General features: G+C 40.3%; 1 protein-coding gene across 1 annotated transcript; it reads left to right on the top strand.

The window, feature by feature from the left end:
• The first annotated feature begins 13,514 nt into the window (after positions 1-13,514).
• mat2al (methionine adenosyltransferase II, alpha-like) lies at positions 13,515-19,468 on the top strand. Its single transcript, XM_012869688.3, has 9 exons — positions 13,515-13,912; positions 15,316-15,393; positions 15,929-16,051; positions 16,163-16,275; positions 18,185-18,328; positions 18,420-18,638; positions 18,711-18,893; positions 19,007-19,140; positions 19,248-19,468. Exons 1-9 carry the CDS (start codon positions 13,837-13,839, stop codon positions 19,348-19,350), a joined length of 1,173 nt encoding a protein of 390 aa, XP_012725142.2. The 5' UTR covers positions 13,515-13,836; the 3' UTR covers positions 19,351-19,468.
• The last annotated feature ends 3,742 nt before the right edge of the window (positions 19,469-23,210 follow it).

Below are 23,210 nucleotides of genomic sequence, written 5' to 3'. Positions count from 1 at the left end.
TGAATTCATGCGCAATGATATGAAAAAAGAATGTTTTTGCTGTCTGACATATTCTTAATTTAAGGAATATAACATGTACAGTATGTATAACCGTGGTTATTTAGTTAGCAAATGTGTGAAATTGGCCACAACTTTGACCTCTGGATGGTGATGTCAATGAGATCCTTGGTATTTTGGAACACACATCAATAGGAATTAATTGTATGTAAACTCTCTGCTTTGACTGTGTGGTGGTTTGAGGCAAATTCGCAACAATAGTCAAAAAGGGCTAAAAACCATTACATTAAAAAATCGGCTTCATCGTTCTAAAGTGACAAATATTATTCACAAGCAGGGAACATTAATTCGCCTGCTGCAAATCTTTCTAGAAGCAAATGTTAGTAAGATCACCCTAAGGTCAGAAGAGCATTTATAAAATATAATGAACAACTATGGCTGATATTGGATGAGAGAAGACCCTTTCTCTAACAAGAACAAGCCAGCATGGCTACTAGACATCTGAACTTATAGCCTTTCAGACAGACAACACCAAAATGAAAAAATTTAGAAAACACATTTATTTAACATAACTGAAGCCAAAATGTAAGTTATGAAAGAAAGGAAAATGATGTTGGCCTTTTTACTCTTTTAAAACCATAGATTCATGCAAGATGCATAAACTCTTAGAACTTTAGACGGGGATGTCCTTTCTTTTTATCCTGATCATAAACATTCTCATCATAAGGACAAGTTAATTACAGAACTCAATATCACACGTTTTACTAAAAATCTAGATAGTCTCCTGAGTACTGTGTTAGAAAAGCTAAAATAACGGTTTTCACACTCAAAAATGATCACGACGTGTGAAGCCATATTATGTTATGAAGTTCTCTTTTTATCCTGTCAAAATGTTATTAAAAAAGCAGAAACCTCCCCGGAATACTAATGAATAGATAATGTTTCTGAACATTTACTCGTTGGATTAACTGAATTTATTAGCATAAAGGAATACTACCAAGCATTCATATTCACCAACTTTTTTCTGAACGCATAGGGTGGAGTCATTTGTTACCCCTTCCAGTGAGTTTAACAATTATCAGGCTTTAAAATGCTCTTTATGATATTATGGCAAATGGTTTTAGATGGAATACATATGAAAATATATTATCTTCAAAACCTGAACATACGTATATCTTTTCTTATTATACATCCCAACACTGCAGCAGCATGTTCGCAAATACAGTTGTACACAGTATCACGTGTGTCACCGGTTTAGTGAGACAAAAAAAAAACATCAGAAGGGCTTATAAATAAACTATACCTGCAACTTTTGCTACACCTTTAATGCATGACAGCCATATTGGATATTGAGCTTTACTGGGCTTTAGTTGGCATCCTCGTTGTATTACGGACCGGGACCTCTAACATTCTGACTTCTGAGTACAAATAGAAGACGCGATCAAAGTGCACCCCGATACCACTCCATCACAGCACCAAGCCAGAGGGGAAAAAAGACACATGGAAACACATAAAAAAATATGTAGAATCACTAATTGACCAAACATGATTAAGATACAAACCCCATTGGTGAGTTGGAGGAAGTTGGAGGATGTGAGTAGAACACATATGTAGAGAGGGAGTAGGTGAAAACTCTCCTTTAGCTGCGATCCAGGACAGAAAAGGAAAATGGACGCCATGCAGCTGAAGAAGAATGCAGTAACCTAATCAAAAACATCAAAATTGTGAAACTGGCTTTTAATGTTTCTATTTACAATTAATTAAACTATTCATGATGGTATGGTGAGTATTTGATTGTGCCCACACACATTTTAAATTTAGTACTCGGTCTAATACACAGCAGTTCATGCTCACGTACGTGAATTGTGTATCAGTTTAGTTTTGCCAGTATAAAAGTATTTAGTGAATTAATGAAACAAATAAGCAGAAAATGTTCAAACATCACATATAATTTGATTAAAATAGTATTTTATGTAAAATTAGGGTAGGAAAATGTAAGTTAAAAAATGTTTGGTTTAATCTTTAGTTGTGACATACCTAGTTTTTGTTTATGTTCAGTTTTATTATTATATAGTTCACATTTCTTTGTTTTTTTTTTTCCTCCATGTAGCTACTCGAGCCATTTTCCCTCAGTCCCTCCAGTCCCAGTCTCCACACACAGCTGGCCCAGGTTCTCATGATTGGACTCACCTGGTTCTGAGTCCTCTAATCACCTCCCTGGTATCTACAAGCTGGTCAGTTTCTCCCACTTCTCAAAAACATACTGGTGTCACTGCATATTCTAGTCTAGCCTAGTCTGGTCTGTTATACCTATTGCTATATTTATAGTATTGGGTTCTATTTATACTTGTATGAAAAGGCACCGCAGGTACATTTTGTAACTTAAATACTTAGGTAGGCTATGAAACAATGAATTAAATTAAGTATTTATACATGTGGAGAAATCCTTGAAGACAGTCAAAATGTCCAAGACTGAAGTCAAATACGGCCAGACAGACAAGTGCAAAAGAGCAAAAAACAAAAAAGAAAAAAAAAAGATCTAATCTCTTCCTGTTTGATGTGAGAGAGGGCCTTATATCCTGAGCTGAGGAGTCGGATCCCCTTTTCTTTCAGATCTAATAAAAAGCTGAAAGATAGTTCGAGCTCATTTCCATTTCAACCAACAGCAGCCTGCACACACAGCACACACACACGCACACATACGCAGGCCCTTTATGAAAATATCCTAAAGTCCATCAGGTTCTGCAAATTTCATGAGCTGGCCATCGCCCTCCTGAATTTCTTAACAGGTTGTCAAAGTAATCAAGGGCCTCTGAGCGCTGAATCAGAAAATCAGCTCCTCCAGTATGAAACCCTCTCCGTTATTAAAAGACTGTTCTCATCTCATCTCAACCCTTCACGCCTGCTTTCTTCTTCCTGTAACAGATCTGTGTGGCTGCTCCAAAAACCTCATTACAATCACAATTTAAGGTGCTATGTATTGCTACAGCTGTTCCTTATCAGGTACACAGAGAGCTTTAAAGGAGAAACAGAAAAAAAAAACAGCCCTTTATCAAGGCCTGTGCATCAGTGATGTCTCAGAGGCTCATCTAAGCTGTAAAACAAATACAGATGGTTAAGTGGTGTTAAAAAACACCAAACAATATTCTTTTTTTTTTAAATATAAATATCCACTGGTCACTTTATTAGATACACCATACTTAGAAGGGTTAGGAAAATAGAATGTTTTTGTATTCAAAGAGATGCTAAATTAAGCTGAGACTATTAATATGAATATATTATATATAACGGTTATTACCCAAGGTATTCAGCGTGCATATTAGGGAAATTAGGCATATTTGTGGAGTGCTCCAACCATTAGATCGTGCCACCGTGGAAACACGTCTGATGCTAATTTATTTTTATTTATTTTTTTGGAAATTTCTAAATATTCACTCAAAATTTGCATGAGATTTGGATGAAAACATGGCTTGTGATAGCCAGAGCCGTCAAGTTTCACACGATAAGCGTGAGACGGGTATTTTCCCGACTTCACATGCACTCACGCCACACATGACATTTCTCAGGGAGAAAAATAACAAAGCCCAAAACGCTGCGAGGGATTGTTTTACTGCACCACCCAATCAGAGCTCAGTCTAGGCCCACCTTCTGTGGAGCTGTTTCGGCTGTTTTTCACAGCTCCTGTTGCTTTTAGCACAAGTCCTCAAAGCAAACTGCAGACATGGCGAAGTGTTATTTAAATCCTCATGCTATTTCACAACAATGTCCTCTTAATTTCTATTTCCTTTTTCTTTCTTTCTAAAATATAAATATGCAGTAATGAAAGGATGTTTTATTTGTCTTCTTCCTGTAAAAAAAAGTTTGAATTTAGAGATGCACTTTAAAGAAATAAAACACATAAATCTACAACAAGACATACATTTATGCAACACATATACAATCAGTATAAAACATACATAATCAACACAACATATTTTGAGATTGATAAAATCCATCTAGGTATTTGTTTTTCTTGAAGCTAACTTCTCAAAACTGTTCAAAATGCATTATTCTGATGAGTCTCTATATTGTGAGGTGAGGTGTGTCTCTTATTGCCACGATATGCAACAGCTCCGAAACGCGATTTTCTGTAAAAAAAACAAAAACAAAAGCAGTGTCTGGTTATCGCACCGTTCTGCACAGAAGGTTAGCTGGCATGCTGTTGCAACCAACCTGCACACCGGCGGCGACAGAAGTCTCTGGAGGGAGATCAGTGAGGATCTCTGGGATCATCCGGCTTGTAGGAGGTGAGAAAATTGGATGCTTACCAAGGACTCAAATGTGCTGAACAATGTGGTTTAATTGAAAATAAAACCTACTATTATTGACAGAAATCGACTGTTGCAGACACTTTGCCTTTTCCACATCTGTGTGCTTTAACCATTAAAACTGTTCAAACGACAGACATGGATCATCCCTGCATCTAAACTTCTGAGTATTCAAAAACACTGGTGTGACAAAATGGGCGAGAACACCATTTGCCCCCGTTTATTATTTTTCAGGTAACATTCTTGTTTGCTTCATTTAGCCGAATCTTATTTATGCTGTAGTCTGCAAGCATATACTGTCCCGGGTTTGTTTTTTTGCATTTTTACATATTATTTACTTTACTTTTTGGTTTAAATCAACCAACCAACTCTAGATTTTATTTTTTGATTTATTAGTGAACTCACCTTACTTACCTGTGTTTCAGGAGGAAGTGTTGCCTCACTTCCTGTGATTTTAGCTTCCTGATTAGAGCTGATGTAACAGGAAGGGACCAGGTGAAGAGGGGGAGGGAAAAACGGTTTGAATTTGATGGAGTCAAATCTAGGCCTGCTGTTGGTCTTTTTGTGTGGCTTTAATGGTATAATATTATGGCCACACTCTAAAAGATGTTGCTTATAACTGATTGAAAGTAACATTAGTGAGTTAAAGCGTGAACTGTAAAGTTTATTTATATAGCACATTTCTCAGTCACAAACTGCTTTACAGTGCAAGGCATAAAATGCAAAACAGCACAAAATACAATATATACAGACGAGATACATACAGTCATAGTAGCTCTTGGGAAAATGAGTCTAAAATGGTAACTTAAAAGCAAATGTTTTTATTTATTTTTATTTTTTTTTTATGATCAACAGTGTTCACCAAGCACAGGTAAAGTGATGGTGCAACACAGCCTGGGTGCGACAGTTTGGAAGGACCTGTCTCCCCTCGTCCTAAAATATGAGGCCTCATGAGGCATTAAACTACTTGAGCCAGTTGCTTCAGCAAATGGTTCATTTCACGAAGCTTCATTTACACATTAAACCACCTACTAGCCGAGTGCATAATAGTTTTTTCATCCTTTATAACCATAAGTTTTTCTTATGATTGTCACATGTGTATAATATTATATTTTTTTTAACATGTTCTGTGTGTATTTTTTCAAAGTACAATATTATAGGGCTGACATTCAGTGAAACAGCATGGGCTTAAACAGCCAGACCATTAAAGTGTGTGTGGAAGAGGGAATTGGATGCTCGTGCAACTTGGACAATGATCTGCAAAAAGGGGGATTTTATTCAGAAGAGTTTTTTAACTGCTTTTTGGTTTTAATATTTTTTTTCACTCTACTTCTCCAGTCTTTGAAAAAGCATTTTTTTTAGCTTTTCAATTAAAAATATATGCAACTATATACAGTGAACAAAAGAAGAAAATCCAAAGCGAAGTCATCCTTTTTACAAAAACATAAATATAATAATATTTGTATATTAAATAGATATATATAAAATATGATAAAACGTTGGTCATGATTTAGGTTTTTGTTTGTTTATTTTAGACTTTTGTGTTTTTTTAGGCCCTTCAGGAGGGGGTACTGTCATGGTTTAGGTTTTTGTTTATTTTGGACTTTTCTGGACTTGAGCCACCATCCTGTCAGCATGTCACCTCTCAGCCACCAGCCATTATCCAATCAGCTCAATCTCCAGTCAATTAGCCCACATCAGCTCCACCTGCTGCCAGTAATTACTGTCAGCTCTGCTCACCTGTTCACTGGCCTACATTTACCTGCCTCAGTCATCCACTCACTGCCAGAACGTCTCTTTTCGTCCCATCTCATCTTGTTTCGTGTGATGAGATTTGAGTCTACCAGTTCCTGTCTGCTCAGCCATCTGGACTCTTCTGTTCGCTTCACTGAAGAAAGTTGCCTGTGTCTGCATGCTGCAGGTCTGCCTGTTTCCCCGTGAGTTCCAGCCGCTTGCTCTGTCCGTTCTTCCAAAACCTCAACTCTTCTCATAATATCCCTACTAAGTGCACTTGAAGTTAATTTTGGTTGCTTTAAGTTCAGCTATGATCTGGTGAGCCAAGTTAACCTTTTAATTATTTTTTGGAACTGTTTTTTTTCACCATTTATGTTGTCAATGAACCACCTGCCACACTTGACATCATCTGCCTACTGCCTTCTTCAGCCGCTTTGCCCAGGCTATCTCACAACTGGTAATAGCACATTCAAACACATCAATGTTCTTAGAGAAACCCAAAATAATGAATGAGACGATATGTTCCATTTTGTGTCAGTCACCGCTGCTAACTGAATTCAATCCCATCTCATCAGTCATGGCAGAGCTTTCGCTTCAAAAGGGTTCAAAAGGTTAGGGTTTCTGGCTTTTAGAGTCTTCAGTCTTCAACCACTTTCCCCCGTGTGCCCAGTTATTTTATTTTCCTGTTTGTTTGTGTATTTCTTTTACATGTTTCATGCCATGGAAATTAATATTTCTATTATGAGCTAGAAGCCCTCTCATGTAAAAGTGTGTTTAAAAATAAAGGCTCTTTACAATTTAACCATATTGGCTGATCAGCATTCAACATGCCTTCCTGAAAACATTAAATGGGATTTTAGTCTTATTCAACCATCTAGAGGAAAGGAATCTGCAAATAAGTGCCTTTTTTCTTACAAACTCAAATAAAAGTAAACTCGTCCGAGAAATGAAAAATGTGAACCAGGATAATAAGGTTAAATTGGGTTTGCCAGCAATACGTCACCATGACAACAAGGAGGGCTCTTTATTGGACAAACTACAGACAAAGTAAAAGTAGGTTGAATTTCTTGGAAATCAGCATTTGCAATTATAATTCAAAAAACTTTGAAGAAACATTAACCAAGGATTTTCCTGTGCTCCTCTCTGCATCACCTCAGCATCCCTTTCATATTTTTCTGTATAATTTTTGTTTTTTTCCAAGGAGGAACAATCTCTAAGCCCTCTCTGTTCAGCCGGCGCCAGCCTTGGAGAATGTCGGGTAGTGTCAGCGGATATGAGCCTGAAGTGGCGGAGCTCCTCTGTGACCAAATATTCATCTCCTTTCGAAACCCAAAAGAGCCCATTAATATTTCCAATTAATGCAAATAACCTTAAATGATGAATAATTGCTCCCGTATCAGAATTCAATTACCTTTAAACACCGCCGAATTGCTGATTGAAAATTAGGAATAATTTCTTTAGAGAGAGGGAGCCTAGAAAAAAAAAAAAAAACTATCTCCAGTAATAAGGAGTGAGAGGTAAAAGATGAAAATGAGGAGGGGATTTGACAATCAAATACTGTTAGTGCCAGTACTTCAGCTCTACAACATAGACCACGTTATCAGCTAGGAAATAATCACATCTGATGTGAAGATATTACAAATAAAATATTTGACAAAAGATTTAAAGGGAAAGATCGTTGTGGAAGAAATAAACTACCGTAAAGTCTTGTTTTCCTCCATGCAGGAATAAAAATAATACAAATAAAATAAAAACTCAGGACATGACACCAGGGTCAGTCTTAGGTTTCTGTGAAATGCCTCTTTCACAACATGCAGCCAAGAGATGGGACAAAATCCGACAACCTTTGTGTTTTCAAACATATTTGGACAGATCGGCCTCTAATACCAGTTTAACATAGGACAAATAAATAATAAAAAATGAAGAAATTATTTTTTCTTTACATTTTCTGTACAAGGTAATAAGAATCACACCAGATGGACACCTCCAGAACCTGGTTACTCCACATTTTTAGATCAGGGAGGGTTAACCTGTTCTAACCTGAGACATTTAACGTGACGCGGTGTGTTCCTGAGGGAAGTAAATGGCAGAGTAAAAAGCTATCTGAGGCCTTGAGGAAAAAAAGATTGTGTATCTTCATGGAAAGCGTGTAAGAAGGAGCCCATGAAGACCAGGCTGATGCTTAGCAGAAAGAAAGTAAAAAAAAAAAGGCAAGAATATTAGGAATAATGCTCTTTGGGCAGGAAAGTAGCCTCACAATGATTGAGAATCAAGAAATGGACAGTCCTGGGCCAACTCAAAGCCCAGATCTTGATTTCATTTAGGTGTTGTTATGGGGTGATTTAAAAGGGGCTGACGCTACAAGAAAACCCTGAAAAGTCTCACAGCTTGAAGTAAGGAATGGGGCAAACCTTCCTCAGACAGAATAGATGGGTGCAAAAAGCGTCTCATGGAAGTTATCTGGGCTAAAGGATGTCATATTATCTATTGATGGTAGGGTGTCAGCTGCAAACTAGATTTTATGTTGTTGCTTTTTGTTTAATGAGTAAAACGAACGAGATAAACTAAAAAGAGACACATTAAATATCAATTTGTGAACATTTCTTTGAAGGACGCGTGAGAGCGAGACAGGTAGGAGCATGGAAGGTGGACGAGTTTAAGCAGCTGGGGTTGGTCAGAAGGATAGCCTCAAGTGAAAGAGAAGGTTTACAGGTTGATATCTGGACCTACTATGATGTGATGTATTTTGTTAGAGACCGAGGCAGAGCAGGATTTTTATGGGGAACAGATGCAACGAATTTGAAACGAGCGTCATCTATCAGAGGAACAGCTCTGGTAGACGTTTGGAGACAGTCATAGAAGTATGACAGAGGGTTTGGACATGTACAGAGGAGGGACAGAGGACAAACAATGTTATACAGAGCTTGCAGAAAGAAGAAAAAGATGAAGACAACAGAGAGGAAGGCCTGAGCCTCATGCGTTTTAACATTGTGACCAAACACAGGGACTCTGCAGAGCCACATTCAGTTCATGCATTTCCCATAGTGCTTTTAACGCCGTGAATATCAGCATTTTACTGCAGCGCCTTTTACACATACAGAGTCAACCATCACTGATTTTATGGACTCTGAGCTTTTTTTACAGACGTATTTAAATCACGTACGTTGGTTTTTACAGGGCTCCCTAGAGGTTGTTTAATTTTGTGTTCTGTTTTCTGCTCATGCAAACAGGATTTCCTGCAACAGTGAAGTGGTGTCACTTTTTATACACGCAGAAGACATGGCCCTGGTGGCTAACATGACTGGCTCCGGTGTTCTGACCTAGGGCTGGACAATAATATGGATCGATAGACATATATCGATAATAGAAAAAAAAGGGGCAAATAAAAAGTTCAAAAGAATACGTTTTTCTTCTTATGCATTCTAGCCATGTAGATTAATATTACAGTGGTTACATCCTCCCAACCAATTTCACAATGCAGACCAAGGAAACAAGCTCCGCCCCCTTAAAAGAGTTCAGCGAGCACGTGTTGGTTGAATAAAGGGATATAAGGATGAGTTTGAATTCAGTGTTTGTGTGTCTTTTTTCTAAAAACAGGTCACTAAGCAACAGCATACAATGGCCAGGGCTGCATTTAAAATCTGTTTTGAATTTGTTGATAATTATCGATATCGATAAATATTTCTATTTTATCGATATGCTTTTTTTCTATATCGTCCAGCCCTTCTCTGTTCCGGTGCCAGCAGGCAGTTGATGTCTTGAAACTGAATGTCACAAACACCAAAGAGCTGTGCTCAGGGGCGGAGATGAAGGAGCCAGGTCATCTGTCTTTGAGCCACTCAGCATCCAGGGCCAGCTGGGGGAGCATGTGGAGTCTTTTAGATACCATGGGATAGGAGTCGACATCCGACTGTGTACAGACTCCATTTTTTTTAAAGCACAACAACTTTTACACCTGCTGAGAAAACTGGGATATTTTAATATCAACAAGGACATTTTAACGGTGGTTCATAATCGCTAATTGAATCTGTTATCACTTTCAATATTTTATCCTGGTATAACTGAGTGAAAGCCAAAACCAAGCTGTCAAAAACCGAGAAGAAGATCCTTTCCATCCCCTCCATCCCCTCCATCCCCCATCCAGCCAGACAGGAGGTTTAAAGTTTCTCTGGCCCACAAAGCTATTTAAAAAAAAAAAGAAAAAAAAAAAGAAAAAAAGATTAGTTTCATTCATTAGTTTTTTTGTAAAAAAAAAAAAAAGGAACTGCAGGCTACTTTTGCACACGTTTAACTGTCACTTTAACATTTCCCTTTCGTATGTTTTGATGTGCTTCTTTGTGCGTTTTGAAGTATTTATTGTACTGTAAGTGTCAAACAAAGGTATCTGTCAGTTTCTGGGACTGACAGAAATGTTCAATACATAGAAAACAATTAATATTTCCATGTAATCCTGTATTATATGTTGTTACCGTAACAATGACCCATGCATTTATTAGTCAAATTGCTCACACTTTATATATTTAAATGTTTTTGTTATTGTCTGTCCTGTCCACTTTGACATGTGCTGGTGCCTCTCTTGACCAGCTCACCCTGGTGAAAAGGGTCTTGATCCCAATGCGTCTTTTATCTGGTTAAAGGTTTATTTAAAAAGAAAATTAACTGTTCAATGGTACTAATTTGCGTCAAAATCAATATAAACTTAGCCATTTACATCTGCCGTAATTGTTGCACTTCCTCTGGCTGCAGGAAGTGCAACAGCCTGTTAGAAGTTACAGTTAATTTGCCTCTGGTGAAACATACTTTACGAGCTGTGTAACCTTGAAGCTCTGCAGAGAAACATTAGGTGGAATAACACCAACAGTATTACTCATGTTCTAGTTTTCACAATACGGTTCATTTTGTTTCAAAGTCACAGAAATTTGGTTATGTCATGCAACATTCAGTTTCTGATAACATCACACCATCCTCTTCTTATTTCTAATATCATGCTGGATAAATAACGCTATGCTCTAGGGTTGGTTTGCTCCCACTGTAAACCCCGATTCAGGTCCTTTTTGCTCTATGCACAAATTGAACACAGAGCACTGCACTCAACATGCTGTCACATTACAAGTGATAGTCACACAGTTTCTTGGAAACTGCTGATTTAACTGTTCAGTGAATGTGCATCCGTGTTTTTAAGCACAATGGCTGGAAGTGATGACTAACTGTTGGTTCATGGCTGTGTGAAAAGGAGCAACAAGGCCAAAGGCTCCACGTACCCCACATTTGTGATGCAACAGCACCATCTGCAGGTGGAGGACCAGCAGAGCTTCTCATGCATAAAAAAAAAAACTTAATAGTGTGTCAATTACCAGACCCCCTGCACATAGAAACGTGAATGAAAAGGAGAGATGCTGCATTTTTTTTCCATAGAAATTTTCAACTGGAAATTCTCCTAAAGTCAGAATTACAAGAAGGAAAATCAGAGCAACATGACCAAACCGACTTTCTATTTGGGACGGCTGCTTCTCGCAGCGACGTTGAGTAAAACTTCATACTTCATAGCAGTTCTCTATTATTTATGCGACATTTAGTAAGCCGTACTCGTACAATTCTTCAGTGTTCATAAGACGGGATCTTTTAGTAGTGTTTATATGCACCAAATACTGCATAGAACAGTGTTATTGTTTTAACAGTATTGTTAACAGAGACCATGGCTATTAAAGCAATGAAGAACTGGCACCTATTGGTTTTTGCCATTTCATGATAAGTCAAACGGTTCAGCACAGCTATCTAAAAAGATTACCAAGATTTTGCAATAAAATGTGACTTGAAAAGAATTCTGAGACTCAGGTTGGCTGTATTTGGACAGTTAAAAATTAGTTGTGAGCATCCATGTTTTTTCCTACAGTCAGGCAAGCAGGAAACAGGAACGCTATCAACTCGGAGATAACGTCATTCCGACTTCGCAGTTTTAACTTCTGAGGTAAATGGATCACACCAGGCTCCACAGGGAGACTGCCATGTTGGATCTTTATTCACCTGATCATTTCTAAAAACACACAGAAACCTCCACACACTTTAGCATTTTATCATATTCTGGCAGACTGTTAAAATAATTGATTGAGTCGGGTTCAGTTCAGTCTGACTCTAAAATAAAATTCAAGAACAATACCAATGTGGGTGCTCTGTTGTCTGGCAACTGCTGTGTTCCACTGTCTCACAAAAATGGAAAAGCTTGATTTGTGTGAACATGTGTCATTGTAAAAATGAACAAAACAGTGCTGTTGAATTTTAGCAAACAGCAATGTTATTTGTTGCTTCGTGTGACACTGCACATTTCAACCCAATTAACTTTCACAGGGTGCCAGCATCACCATATGCACATAAACCAAGACAGAGCCGTCGTTGTACAACCAGGAAGTTACTCTCCTGGCAAAAGAAATTGACTATCAAAGAATCACAATGGATATGGAGTCTAATCAATTCTGAGCCATATCCAGTTGAGAGTAGCTAACAGGTCAATTAAAATCTAGAGAGATGAAGGTTTGCCCTAGAAGGAGATGAATGAAGATTAGCTACAGCAAGACAGAGTACATGTGTGAATCAGAGGGACCCAAATGGAGCTGTGAGGCACTGGTGCTGCCAGGCGTTTCTGGCCCCAAGACAAAAGAAAAAAAAATCTAAATCATAACCAAAAACTCATATGTATATACATTTTTACCTAATTATGTAACCAGTGTTTATTTAATTTCATATTGCATACATTTGGCTGTTCTGTGAAGGCCTGCAAGGCTTTCCTAGAAACACCATCATGATCTCCTGAACTTACAACCGACTTATAACAAGCACTGTTCAGTTCACCCATGAAAAGCGGAAGGAATATAGCACAACTGCAAGCCCTGCAAGACATGGATGTTCCTCACAGCGGACAGGGTGGGTAAGAGTCCATTAAATTGGAGAACAAGCTGTGCACTTCAAAATTCATGGAGGAGTGGCAAGAAAAAAATCAAGTGTGAAAAGAAAGCTTGTCTCCAGTTTGCCACAAACCTACGGAAGAGGATTAGGGCCATTCAAAAAAAATAGTCTATTTAATTCTGACTTTTTTTAACTTGTGAGAAAAAAGTAAGAATAGAATAGACTTTTTTTTTTTTTTTTTGAATGGCCCTAATCCTCTTTAGTACAAACCACTATCTGAGCGCTAAAATTGTTGCTGGAGTTGCGTTCAGTCTTCATTTGAAGCTGCATTTACCATCAGTTCATCTCAGTTAAGTGTCCTTCATGGCTCTGTCTTCATTTTGGGAGTGTTTTTACTACCTACATCATGTTAACACCATACATCAACCATTCTGGTCGTGCAGCCTTAGCAGAAATATGCTTCAACAACGTGTTGTCCCAGCCAGGGGCCTCTCTGTTGTCCAGGGAAGTGGACAACGCGGCGCCGCAGCGACATCTAGCGGCTGCTTGGTTCACTTTGACTGGGGTGGGTGGGGGGGACATTCCTGGGAAGTATTCATCCATCAGAGCGGCTTGCAGGGTCCGGAAAGGCCTTACAAACGTCCACTCATTTGATTTATAGGAATCTATTTCAGTGGGAGCGCTGGAAAAAAAGTTGACCCCGTTTTTTTTTTTCATCCGACTGGCTTCTAGCAGAACTAGCCGCCTGCCCCTTGCAGCGCTTCAACACCCAGTTAATCATTGCCTCTACGGTCATACTACTTGGACTGTGCCGCTCTGCCACGTTCAGACTCCGTGAAAGGTGCTTTCTTCTCTTTCTTTCTCTCTCTCTCCTCCTGCAGAGGCCGACGAGCTGAAGATGAACCCCAGCAGCGGGAGGCGCAGCGGGAAGACTTTCCTGTTCACGTCCGAGTCTGTGGGGGAAGGACACTCCGGTACGTAAGCCTCACGTTCCCAGAGGAGCGACACCAAGACGGCTGCGGCTGCAGCGGATCAATGCTTAAAGTTTGCTGAACACGATAAACAGGCTGCAGCATGCAACCAGCTAGCTAGTCAGGAAGTTCGGATCTTCTCAAACAGATGCAGAACATTTATGAACGCTCATAAATAGTGCAGAACATGTAAGCGGAAGTCCAAAAGTGCCACAATTTAAAAAAAAAAAGGAAAATTTGATTTAAAGATATTTGCAAACCTTTTTCAAGCCATGGCCAATGCAGCGTCCACTTCAGAATTATGCTCTAGCTTTTAGTAGTATATCACAAAAATCCAAATAAAATGGAGGCTTTTTGGAATAATTATAATATGGGTACAAAAGTGACTATCTAACAGGGATATGGGCTTTTCACAGGAGAACCCCTATAGTGGAACAATTAAAGGACCTAACAGTGAATTTATTTTTAAGCGTATGGTAAAAGCTCTTCCTATGAGCTTCTTTTCTGGTTTGTTTGGAACAAACCATTTCACGGTTGGCCTGAACGCTTTCTTGTTTTTTTTTTTTCTGTTTACGCTAAGTCATGGTTTTTAAAAAGTCACGGTTTTACAGCGGCAAACGTTCTGTCATGTCGTTCCGAGAAAACCACCAAAGATTTCTCTGGTTGTCTGGTGTATAAAACAGCGCTCCCCCGTCCCTCAGCTGCTGCTGCACACTGCCAGTCAGCTGGGCTTAAAGAAAAGGCCTTTCTCTAAACTTCACCCTTGAAAGCTCAGCTACTTTGAAATAGTTCTTGCTGCAAACCCACTGACTCAAGGTCAGGATACTAGAAGAATCACTGAAATGATTCATTAAGAAAATTCTTAACATTGTCTTCAAATTTATAGCAAAAGCAAAATAGTTTGACTATTCTAAGTTAATAATTCATATTAGAAATGATTGTTTTATAAAAGATAAAGATAGGCAGCAGCTCCCTGTAACTATGGATAAGCAGGTATAGGTATAAAAGTTGGAAGGACAATAAAAATTCTCAAGTAAATCGTTATTTCAGTAATTTTCTTCAGTATTTATTGTTCTTGCATAGGTCAATTGCTAAAGTGCACCATGAAACAATTTTAATTGTCACATAGGTCCTGACATCTGATTGGTTAACCTGTGAGCCCAGTTCAGACCACACGTTTTCCATAAAGCAGCGCTAACCTCATCCACTGTGTTTTATTCATAGGCCAAGCTGACAAATAAAATAAATCCATTATGTGCTGAAGGATGCCGCCGTAAAGTTGTTAAATTACCAGTCAAGCAATTATGTCTGCTTTTGAAGATGCAGTAAAAATGTTCATCGGTGACATATTAAATGTATCTGTTTTAGTTATTGATTCGTTAAACATAATGTCTTTATTTCTGCAGATAAAATGTGCGATCAGATCAGCGATGCTGTACTTGATGCATACCTAAGTCAGGACCCGGACTCTAAAGTGGCCTGTGGTGAGTGTCAGCATGTTTGATCATAGAAATAATGTTTAACAATCAGTCCTCGTGGTTATCTCACTAGTTTTTAATAACGTACAAATTTCAATCGATAACACAAGCGAATGTCTTTTGCTATCCACAATTCTTACATGTACATCTAAAAAAAACTGTTGGAGTTTAGACCACAGAGCATCTAGCAAGAAACAATAAAAGAGAACTGATAACAGTTGGACAATTAATAATTAATCCGGGTTTGAGATTTAGATCAAAGCTTAGTCCAGCGTTATGTCACCGGCGCTCATCAGAACCTTTCAGCGTCCTCTTTAGGACTTTGTGTCTGCACTGAGTGTAAAACTGTAATTTGGAGTAACATCGAATGTTTTTGGCAGTAAAAACCGGCTAACCTTGGAAAATCCATCACATAAAACCGGAGCAAAATGTTGTAAACACATGTTCCGCCCGGCAAGGATGCGGTCTGAGAGCTCCGACGCAGCCCTGAATCTGTGAAGCACCACATCGTTCCTGATCGTGTGCTGGACTCCTGTTTCAGAGTGTGTGGCGAAGACTGGCATGATTTTACTGGTGGGAGAAGTGACGTCTAAAGCCGTGGTGGATCTCCAGTCCGTGGTTCGGAATACCATCAAGAAGATCGGCTACGACGACTCATCCAAAGGTATCGTATGGAGGGGTTTAGAGTACGGTTTATTCCAGCAAGTTTGTGGAATCCATTTCTTAAAATTTGGAGGAGAATAGATCAAAACCCCGTTGCCTGTTGTGTCCCCAGGTTTCGACTACAAGACCTGCAACGTGCTGGTGGCCCTGGAGCCGCAGGCCGAGGAGATTTCAGAATGTGTGTTTGAAGGAAGGGATCAGGAGGACATTGGTGCTGGGGACCAGGTTCAGTATTTGACATTATATAGTCATGGTAATGAATGACGGCTGAAAGCGCTTGGTATGGTTGTAATTCTTATGCCTGGTGAGGGAATAGAAAGGACATTGTTCAGTGGCCATTTGGGCCAATGAACAGCAATAGTTGAATTTTATTTTTACCTCTGAAATATACCAGATTTCAGTAAAAGAAGTCAAAAATGGTTCTCAGATATTTCCCTTAAAAGCCACAGAGCTATCTTTTAGATTATTCTTTATCTTATTTAAAATTTTGTTGTTTTTTTCTTTAATGTATTCCCAGCAACAGGAACAGGACGTTTCTTTAAAAACACTTGGGCTCAATCTGAATAGCCTTATAGAGCAAGGACTCTTTAGCCAAAGCAGAAGTGTGTCAGCGGTCGCCATGATAAGTGCTGTCTGAATAATGCGGAAAGTAAGGAAGGAGGTAGGAAAGGGAGCCTGTATGCTCCCTCCCACGACTAGTTTTCCCAAGGAACCCTGCAATGTCCCTTACCGGCACTATCCCACAATCCATTGCGTGACATGACATGTAAGCACAGCCTCCTCACAGGAATCAACGAAAATGTCCGGAGAGAGAGATGGCGTACTTAGTAGGTCATTTCCAGAAGCTCGTAGGCCCGAATTTGACTCTCATCCTCCATGTGTGTTTCCGTCACGTAATGAGGTATGAGGTAAAGGCTGTCTGAATTCAGCACATCAGTCTGAAGCTCTTCTCCTCCCCACAATGGAGTTCTCACTGTTGACTCCATGAAAGGTCAAGGACCAGGAGCTAGGAGCTATTATTCAGGGTATTCAGATGGAGCTTTGCTTTACTTTTGTTGCTGTACCTAACCGTATCCATTTTAAGTAGATATGAACTTGTCTGAATAACATGAAGAAAAATGTTCAGCTGTATTTGCTGCCGGGCCTTCAGTCTAGGACTGCTGTAGATGCACGATAGTAGATCTAATCAGGCCTATGTCACATGATATGACCCACCGCGCACACAACTTCTTGGACCATGCAGTCTTTAGAGACAAAACTTGCCAGCTTTCAGTGAATCCAGTGTTTCCCTTTTTTAGTATTGAGTCAGCAAATTGTGGCTGACTTTTAATTTTTTTCCTCACTCATCTGTTGGCTGGCCACACCCACGGCCAATCACTGACTAGCAGTCTGCTTGCCTAAGAGCCCTACTTTCCTCGGCAACCACCGTACTACCAGCAGAGTAGGTTTGGGGCAAAAAACACCCAGGTAGGGGGGAAAAAAATGAAATGCAGTTGTAATTTAATTTCAATATAAATCCAGCTGTTCTGTGAAGGCATCAGAGGTTGATAACATGAGAGAAGAAACGGCATCAGGACCAAGGAAAACAGCAGATGGGTCAGGGAGAAAGCTCCTCCAAGCTCTCTACATCTGAGGGAGCACTGTTCACTCCTTCTCCTCAAAATGGAAATAGAATGTGACCGCTACAAATCTACAAAGACCTGGCCCTCAATTAACGGAACTTCTATTAGTCATGAACTTCCCAATCTGGCTTTTATGGAACAGAGGCAAGAGGAAGTCGTGAAAAGATGGTGGCGGACAGAGTTGGTGGTAAGAACAGAGCGATCCTGGGCCAGAGGTTCCGCTTCCAGCAGGGCAACGATCCCGATCACTCAGCCAGAGCTACAAAGCAACGCTAGGGTCAAAACGGCCTAGTCAAAGTCCAGACCTAAATTCCGTGGAGACATAAGCCAAAAGACCTGCAGCTGTGACTGCAGCGAGTCGTGGTCTTAAAAACTGTATTAAATTATGTTCAAACATCCGTATTTCATGGCTGAAAGGGGACAAAATATGAAGCAGGACATGGGATATTAATCTATTAATCACGTGAATCTTAAGAGTCGTGTTTTTCTTACTCGGCTGTTTGTTTCTTCAGGGCTTGATGTTTGGATACGCCACCGATGAGACTGAGGAGTGCATGCCTCTAACCCTGCTACTGGCTCACAAACTCAACCACAGGATGAAGGAGCTCTCGCTTAATGGAGAGTGTCCTTGGATACTGCCAGACTCCAAGTCACAGGTGAGCTCTTTCAGTAGAAAAAAAACAAGCCCTCCTCTTATCTTTGTGCCGTTTTGGTTTGGTCCTTAGCCCGGCGGTCTCCGGTCTGCAGGTCACGGTGGAGTATCGAGACAGCTCTGGAGCTCTGGAGCCGCTGCGCGTCCACACCGTGGTCATCTCGGTGCAGCACGGGCCTGACATCACCCTGCAGGAGATCAGGCACCATCTGATGGAGAAGGTGGTGAAGGTGGTTATTCCTGCCAAGTACCTGGACGATAAAACCATCTACCATCTGCTGCCGAGCGGCAAGTTTCTCTTGGGAGGCCCACAGGTGTGCAGCGACTCAGCCAGATCTTTTCTACCAAAGGCCATGTGCTGAGTTTAGGTTTTTCTGCATCGACAGGGCGACGCGGGACTCACCGGGCGCAAAATCATCGTCGACACCTACGGAGGGTGGGGCGGGCACGGAGGCGGAGCTTTCTCGGGAAAGGACTACTCCAAAGTGGACCGGTCGGGCGCGTACGCGGCACGTTGGGTCGCCAAGTCTCTGGTCAAAGCAGGACTGTGCAGGAGGGCTCTGGTCCAGGTCAAATCTAAGACTTTAATTCTTTAACGTCCACACACTTCCTTCTCTCCCCGATTACTGTGGGCTGGAACAGATCCAGTAAACATGATGATGTGTCTGGTGCTCCCTCTCAGATCTCGTATGCCATCAGCGTGAGTCACCCGCTCTCCATCACCGTGTTTCACTACGGCACGTCGGACAGGGACGAGGACGAGCTGCTGCAGATAGTCCAGAAGAACTTCGACCTCCGGCCCGGGGTCATTGTGAGGTATCCCCTCCCCCCCACCCACCCCCCCCCCCCCCCCCCGCCCCGCCCAACACGCGTGGTCCTTGAAATCAAAGCTGCCGGTGTGACGCTGTGTCCTGTCTTCACAGAGAGCTGGGGCTGAAGAGGCCCATTTACCAGGCCACCGCCTGCTACGGTCACTTCGGAAGAAAGGAGTTTCCATGGGAACAACCAAAGAAACTTGTGTTTTAACTCAGCAGTTATGGTCCGTTATGCCCAAAATCCTTCAGCAAAACCTTTTTGTAGTACTTTTTTTTAGTATTGTTGAAGAATTTCTTTATTCATGAATAAAATCGCAAATTGAGCTCTATATTAACTTTTTAATATAATACAGTCGTGAAAGTCTGTATGTGTTTTTAACATGTTTGGACACATGGGTCTTTAATATTGTTACCATCATAAAAATGTAACTTTTAAGACCTTTTAAAAAGAAATGTGGTTCCCCTCCCATCTATTCTCACATACAATGGCTAAAATGGCACATGATTAGAACATCGTTCTTCAGCCCTGGAAAGGAGGGCTTCACTGTATTGACTTTAGTTTGGGGTGGTCCTGACTGATGAAGGGAAAGTGAACAGCAGTGGGAGGCCATCCAGGGAGGAGTGGGGCAGGTTTTCCTCAGACTGATGTTAGAGATGGCTATAAGAAGCTTCTCACTGAAGTTAAACTGAGAGAACAAAGAGAAAACCTGATTTTGTTGATGGCATCTGTTTATTTTCTTTTTTTTTTTGTCTTTTGTTTAGGTGTAAAAATAACCACTGTATTCCAGAGATAAAGAATTAGACTCAACATCAATATGTGAACATTTCTTTGATAATGAACTAATTATTTATTGGGATGTCCTCATTTTTTTTATGGCTGTCTTCTTATCAATTTATGCAGTGCAGATGTCAAATTATAGACTGGGATTATGGAAAAGAAAGCTGAATTGAAAAACCTGTTATTTGAAACTACTTTAGAAAAAATAAACTTCAGCACCTGTTTTAAAAAGGGTTTTTGGACTTGGTCATTTTCAGGCAGATCATCTGTAATGTTTTGCTCCTTTTCACTCTTCTCTTCTTTTCATGATTAAACTAAACTAAACCCTGACATCCTCTGTGTGTGCATGATCCCATGAAAACTCAAGGAACAGCGGCTAGAGCCCACGGCTCCATCCGAATACCTCTATTGGGCAAAGACTCTTTAGCCAAAGCGAAGGTTCTTCTGCGGTCGCCATGATAAGTGCTGTCCCAATAGTGCAGTCGGTAAGGAAGGAAGTAGGAAATGGAGCCTGTATGCTTCCTCTCGCGGCTAGTTTAGCCCTAGGAAACTCGCAGCGTCCCTTACCGGCGCTAAGGAGCTATAAGGAATCCCACAATCCTTTGCGTGACTTGATGTATAAGCACAGCCCACCTCATGGAGGTTAACAAAAATGGAAAAATAGAAAAGAGCGCTCACTTTGTACTTCATTTTCCAAAGGCTATAGGCCCAGATTTGCATTGCATCATCCATATCCGTTTCATTCAGGTAATGAGGTATGAGGTAAAGGCTGTCTGAATTCTGCACATCAGTCTGAAGCTCTTTTCCTCCCCACAATGGAGTTCTCACTGTTCTCACTGAACAGGAACTAGGAGCTATTATTCAGGGTATTCAGATGGAGCCCATGCTGTTCTATTGCGGAATGAGCACACATCTGTCAAAATAAAAAATATTACAAAACGGTCTCCGCACCTTTAACTCTTATCTAATTTTCATAAGGTATAGTTCAAATTAAAGCTGGGAAAATATATAGAAGATATATAGAAATATGTACTTTCCCTAAAGATAAATCCATAAGAAATATGGGAACTGTGCAGTTATAGTGTTGACGGGTTAACCTACTGTGCTATAAAGATCGCCATGCAGTCAGTTTAGTATTTTTAACAGCTCAAGCTGCATTATTGTATTGTATTTTTATTTTTGGCCTTGAAGCTGAAATTTCTAAACTGATAGGCTAAAACGAGGGTTTGGGTCCACTGGACAGATTGCATAGATTTGTGCCTCATTTACACCGATTTGTCCTAACCTGTTTTCATTTTATAATAGGAGTGGTGGGCTCCCAACATTAGCTGCAGACCTACCGTCCCCGCTGCTGCTTTGCCTGGATTGAGTTCACCTGTTTGCGATGGACTGGTGACCTGTCCAGGGTGTGTCCTGCCTCCCACGACTTGTGGATCAACTTCTCTCATGGAAGTCCATCCACAAATCTTGCTGCCCAGCCTTGGGGGGGGGGGGGGGGGGGGGGGGGGGGAAGTAGCAATTCCCACCAGATTCCACAGAGTCCACCAAGCATTGTCCCACAGCCCCACTGACCACCTTGCTGCGGTAGTCACAGACAACACACCTTTTGCAGAACGCCTGGTGGTGAATAATCCTGTTCTGGTGCCTTGCTGCTCGCTGTTTCCAATCACCAGCCCTTTCCAGCTCTGCTCCATGCCACATATCAGGTCCTGGTTTTTTTCCAGTGTGTGCTTTTAGATGCGGTGGTTCAGTTTTGCGAGACCTCTGCCAAGATGCAGTTCCCCATCCACTTTGAGTCTCCCAGGAACCTCTTTACGATGGCCAAAGCTGGCTTTCTGGTCCTCGAGGTGTGGTTTCCTGGAACCTTTAGATGTGTCCCTGATCCAGTACACCTGAATCAAATGGCCTTCCCAGTGAGACGCAATGGAAACTTATCCAAGAACACAGGGCCAACAGCCCCACTGACAGCCGCCAGTTCTCTGTAGCTGTGAGTTTATTCTTTGCAGTCCCATTTTTTTTGTTGCAGCTATTAAATTGTTTTTAGTGTTCTTTATTAATGATCTTTGTACGTTTGTCGTTGAAACAACATCCCTGTCTTAATTTTCCTGGGATGTTGTCCTACGTAGCATTAGCAACTATCAAATCCTAATCATATTTTGTAACTAAACCTCACATGGAACAGTTTTGCTCACAAGATCAATGCAATTTCAAGCAGAGACCTGTGTCTAATTAAAGATTTTTCTGTAACCCTTAGCAATAATGTAAAATTATCTTTTGTGTGTGTGTGTGTATATTTTTAGTCCTGTTTTTAACTGTAGAGGTCCCTTATAAGCCAGAGCTCAGTTATAGAAAAATAAATGCAAGAGTTGCTTGGCTCAATTGCACACTTGGGTAAAGTTAGAAAGATATTCACAGATTCGGCTTTTCCGGATCAATAACTCATCGGCGGATTATTTATTCTACAAAACAGACACCTCTCTGTAACCACAGCAAGGCAGACAGTGAGCTACAACCGTAGTTTCCTCAAAACGAGTCTCCCACCGCGCAGGGAGAATTACATTGGACCCAATGCAGAGCTCGCGGCTCCGCGGATACTTAGGGACCGTGTGCAAGTTGCTACCCCAGAAACATAATCACAGAGAAATATTCAACAGCGTCACCAAGGAGAGGTGGATTATTATCAAATTCATTTTATATGTATCTTATGTCATATATATCATACCACATTTATTGAATTTGAAAATAATACATTTTTTGAGGAATTTCCCAAAGCCTGAATGACAAATGGCACCTATTTTATTATTAGACTAAGTATAAAATGAGCAATGACTACACCTTATATCATTGTAGTGCCACCAAACTCATCATACACATAGATAACCTCATCTAGTTTATACTACAACTCTTAATTTGGGAAAATGTGCTAAATTAAATTTTCTAAGATTTTCTTTATTGTTATTACAAGCATATAATAGCCAATAGGTACAGTATAGATCATTGTAGCGCCACCAAACTTGTAGAATACATAGATAACCTCATCTAGTTCATACTACAACTCTTACTTTGGGAAAATATGCTAAACTTTATTTTTTGATATTTTTTTATTGTTATTACAAGTATATAATAGCCAATAAGTACAGTATAGACCATTATAGTGCCACCAAACTTGTAGAATACATAGTTCATCTCATCTAGTTCATACTACAACTCTTACTTTGGGAAAATGTGCTTAACTTTATTTTTTGACATTTTTTCATTGTTATTACAAGTGTATAATAGCCAATAGGTACAGT

Source organism: Fundulus heteroclitus, chromosome 8, assembly GCF_011125445.2.
Source record: "Fundulus heteroclitus isolate FHET01 chromosome 8, MU-UCD_Fhet_4.1, whole genome shotgun sequence".
Taxonomy (NCBI): domain Eukaryota; kingdom Metazoa; phylum Chordata; class Actinopteri; order Cyprinodontiformes; family Fundulidae; genus Fundulus; species Fundulus heteroclitus.
Note: the sequence above shows the minus strand (reverse complement) of the source record. Positions and strands in the feature narration are given on the sequence as shown.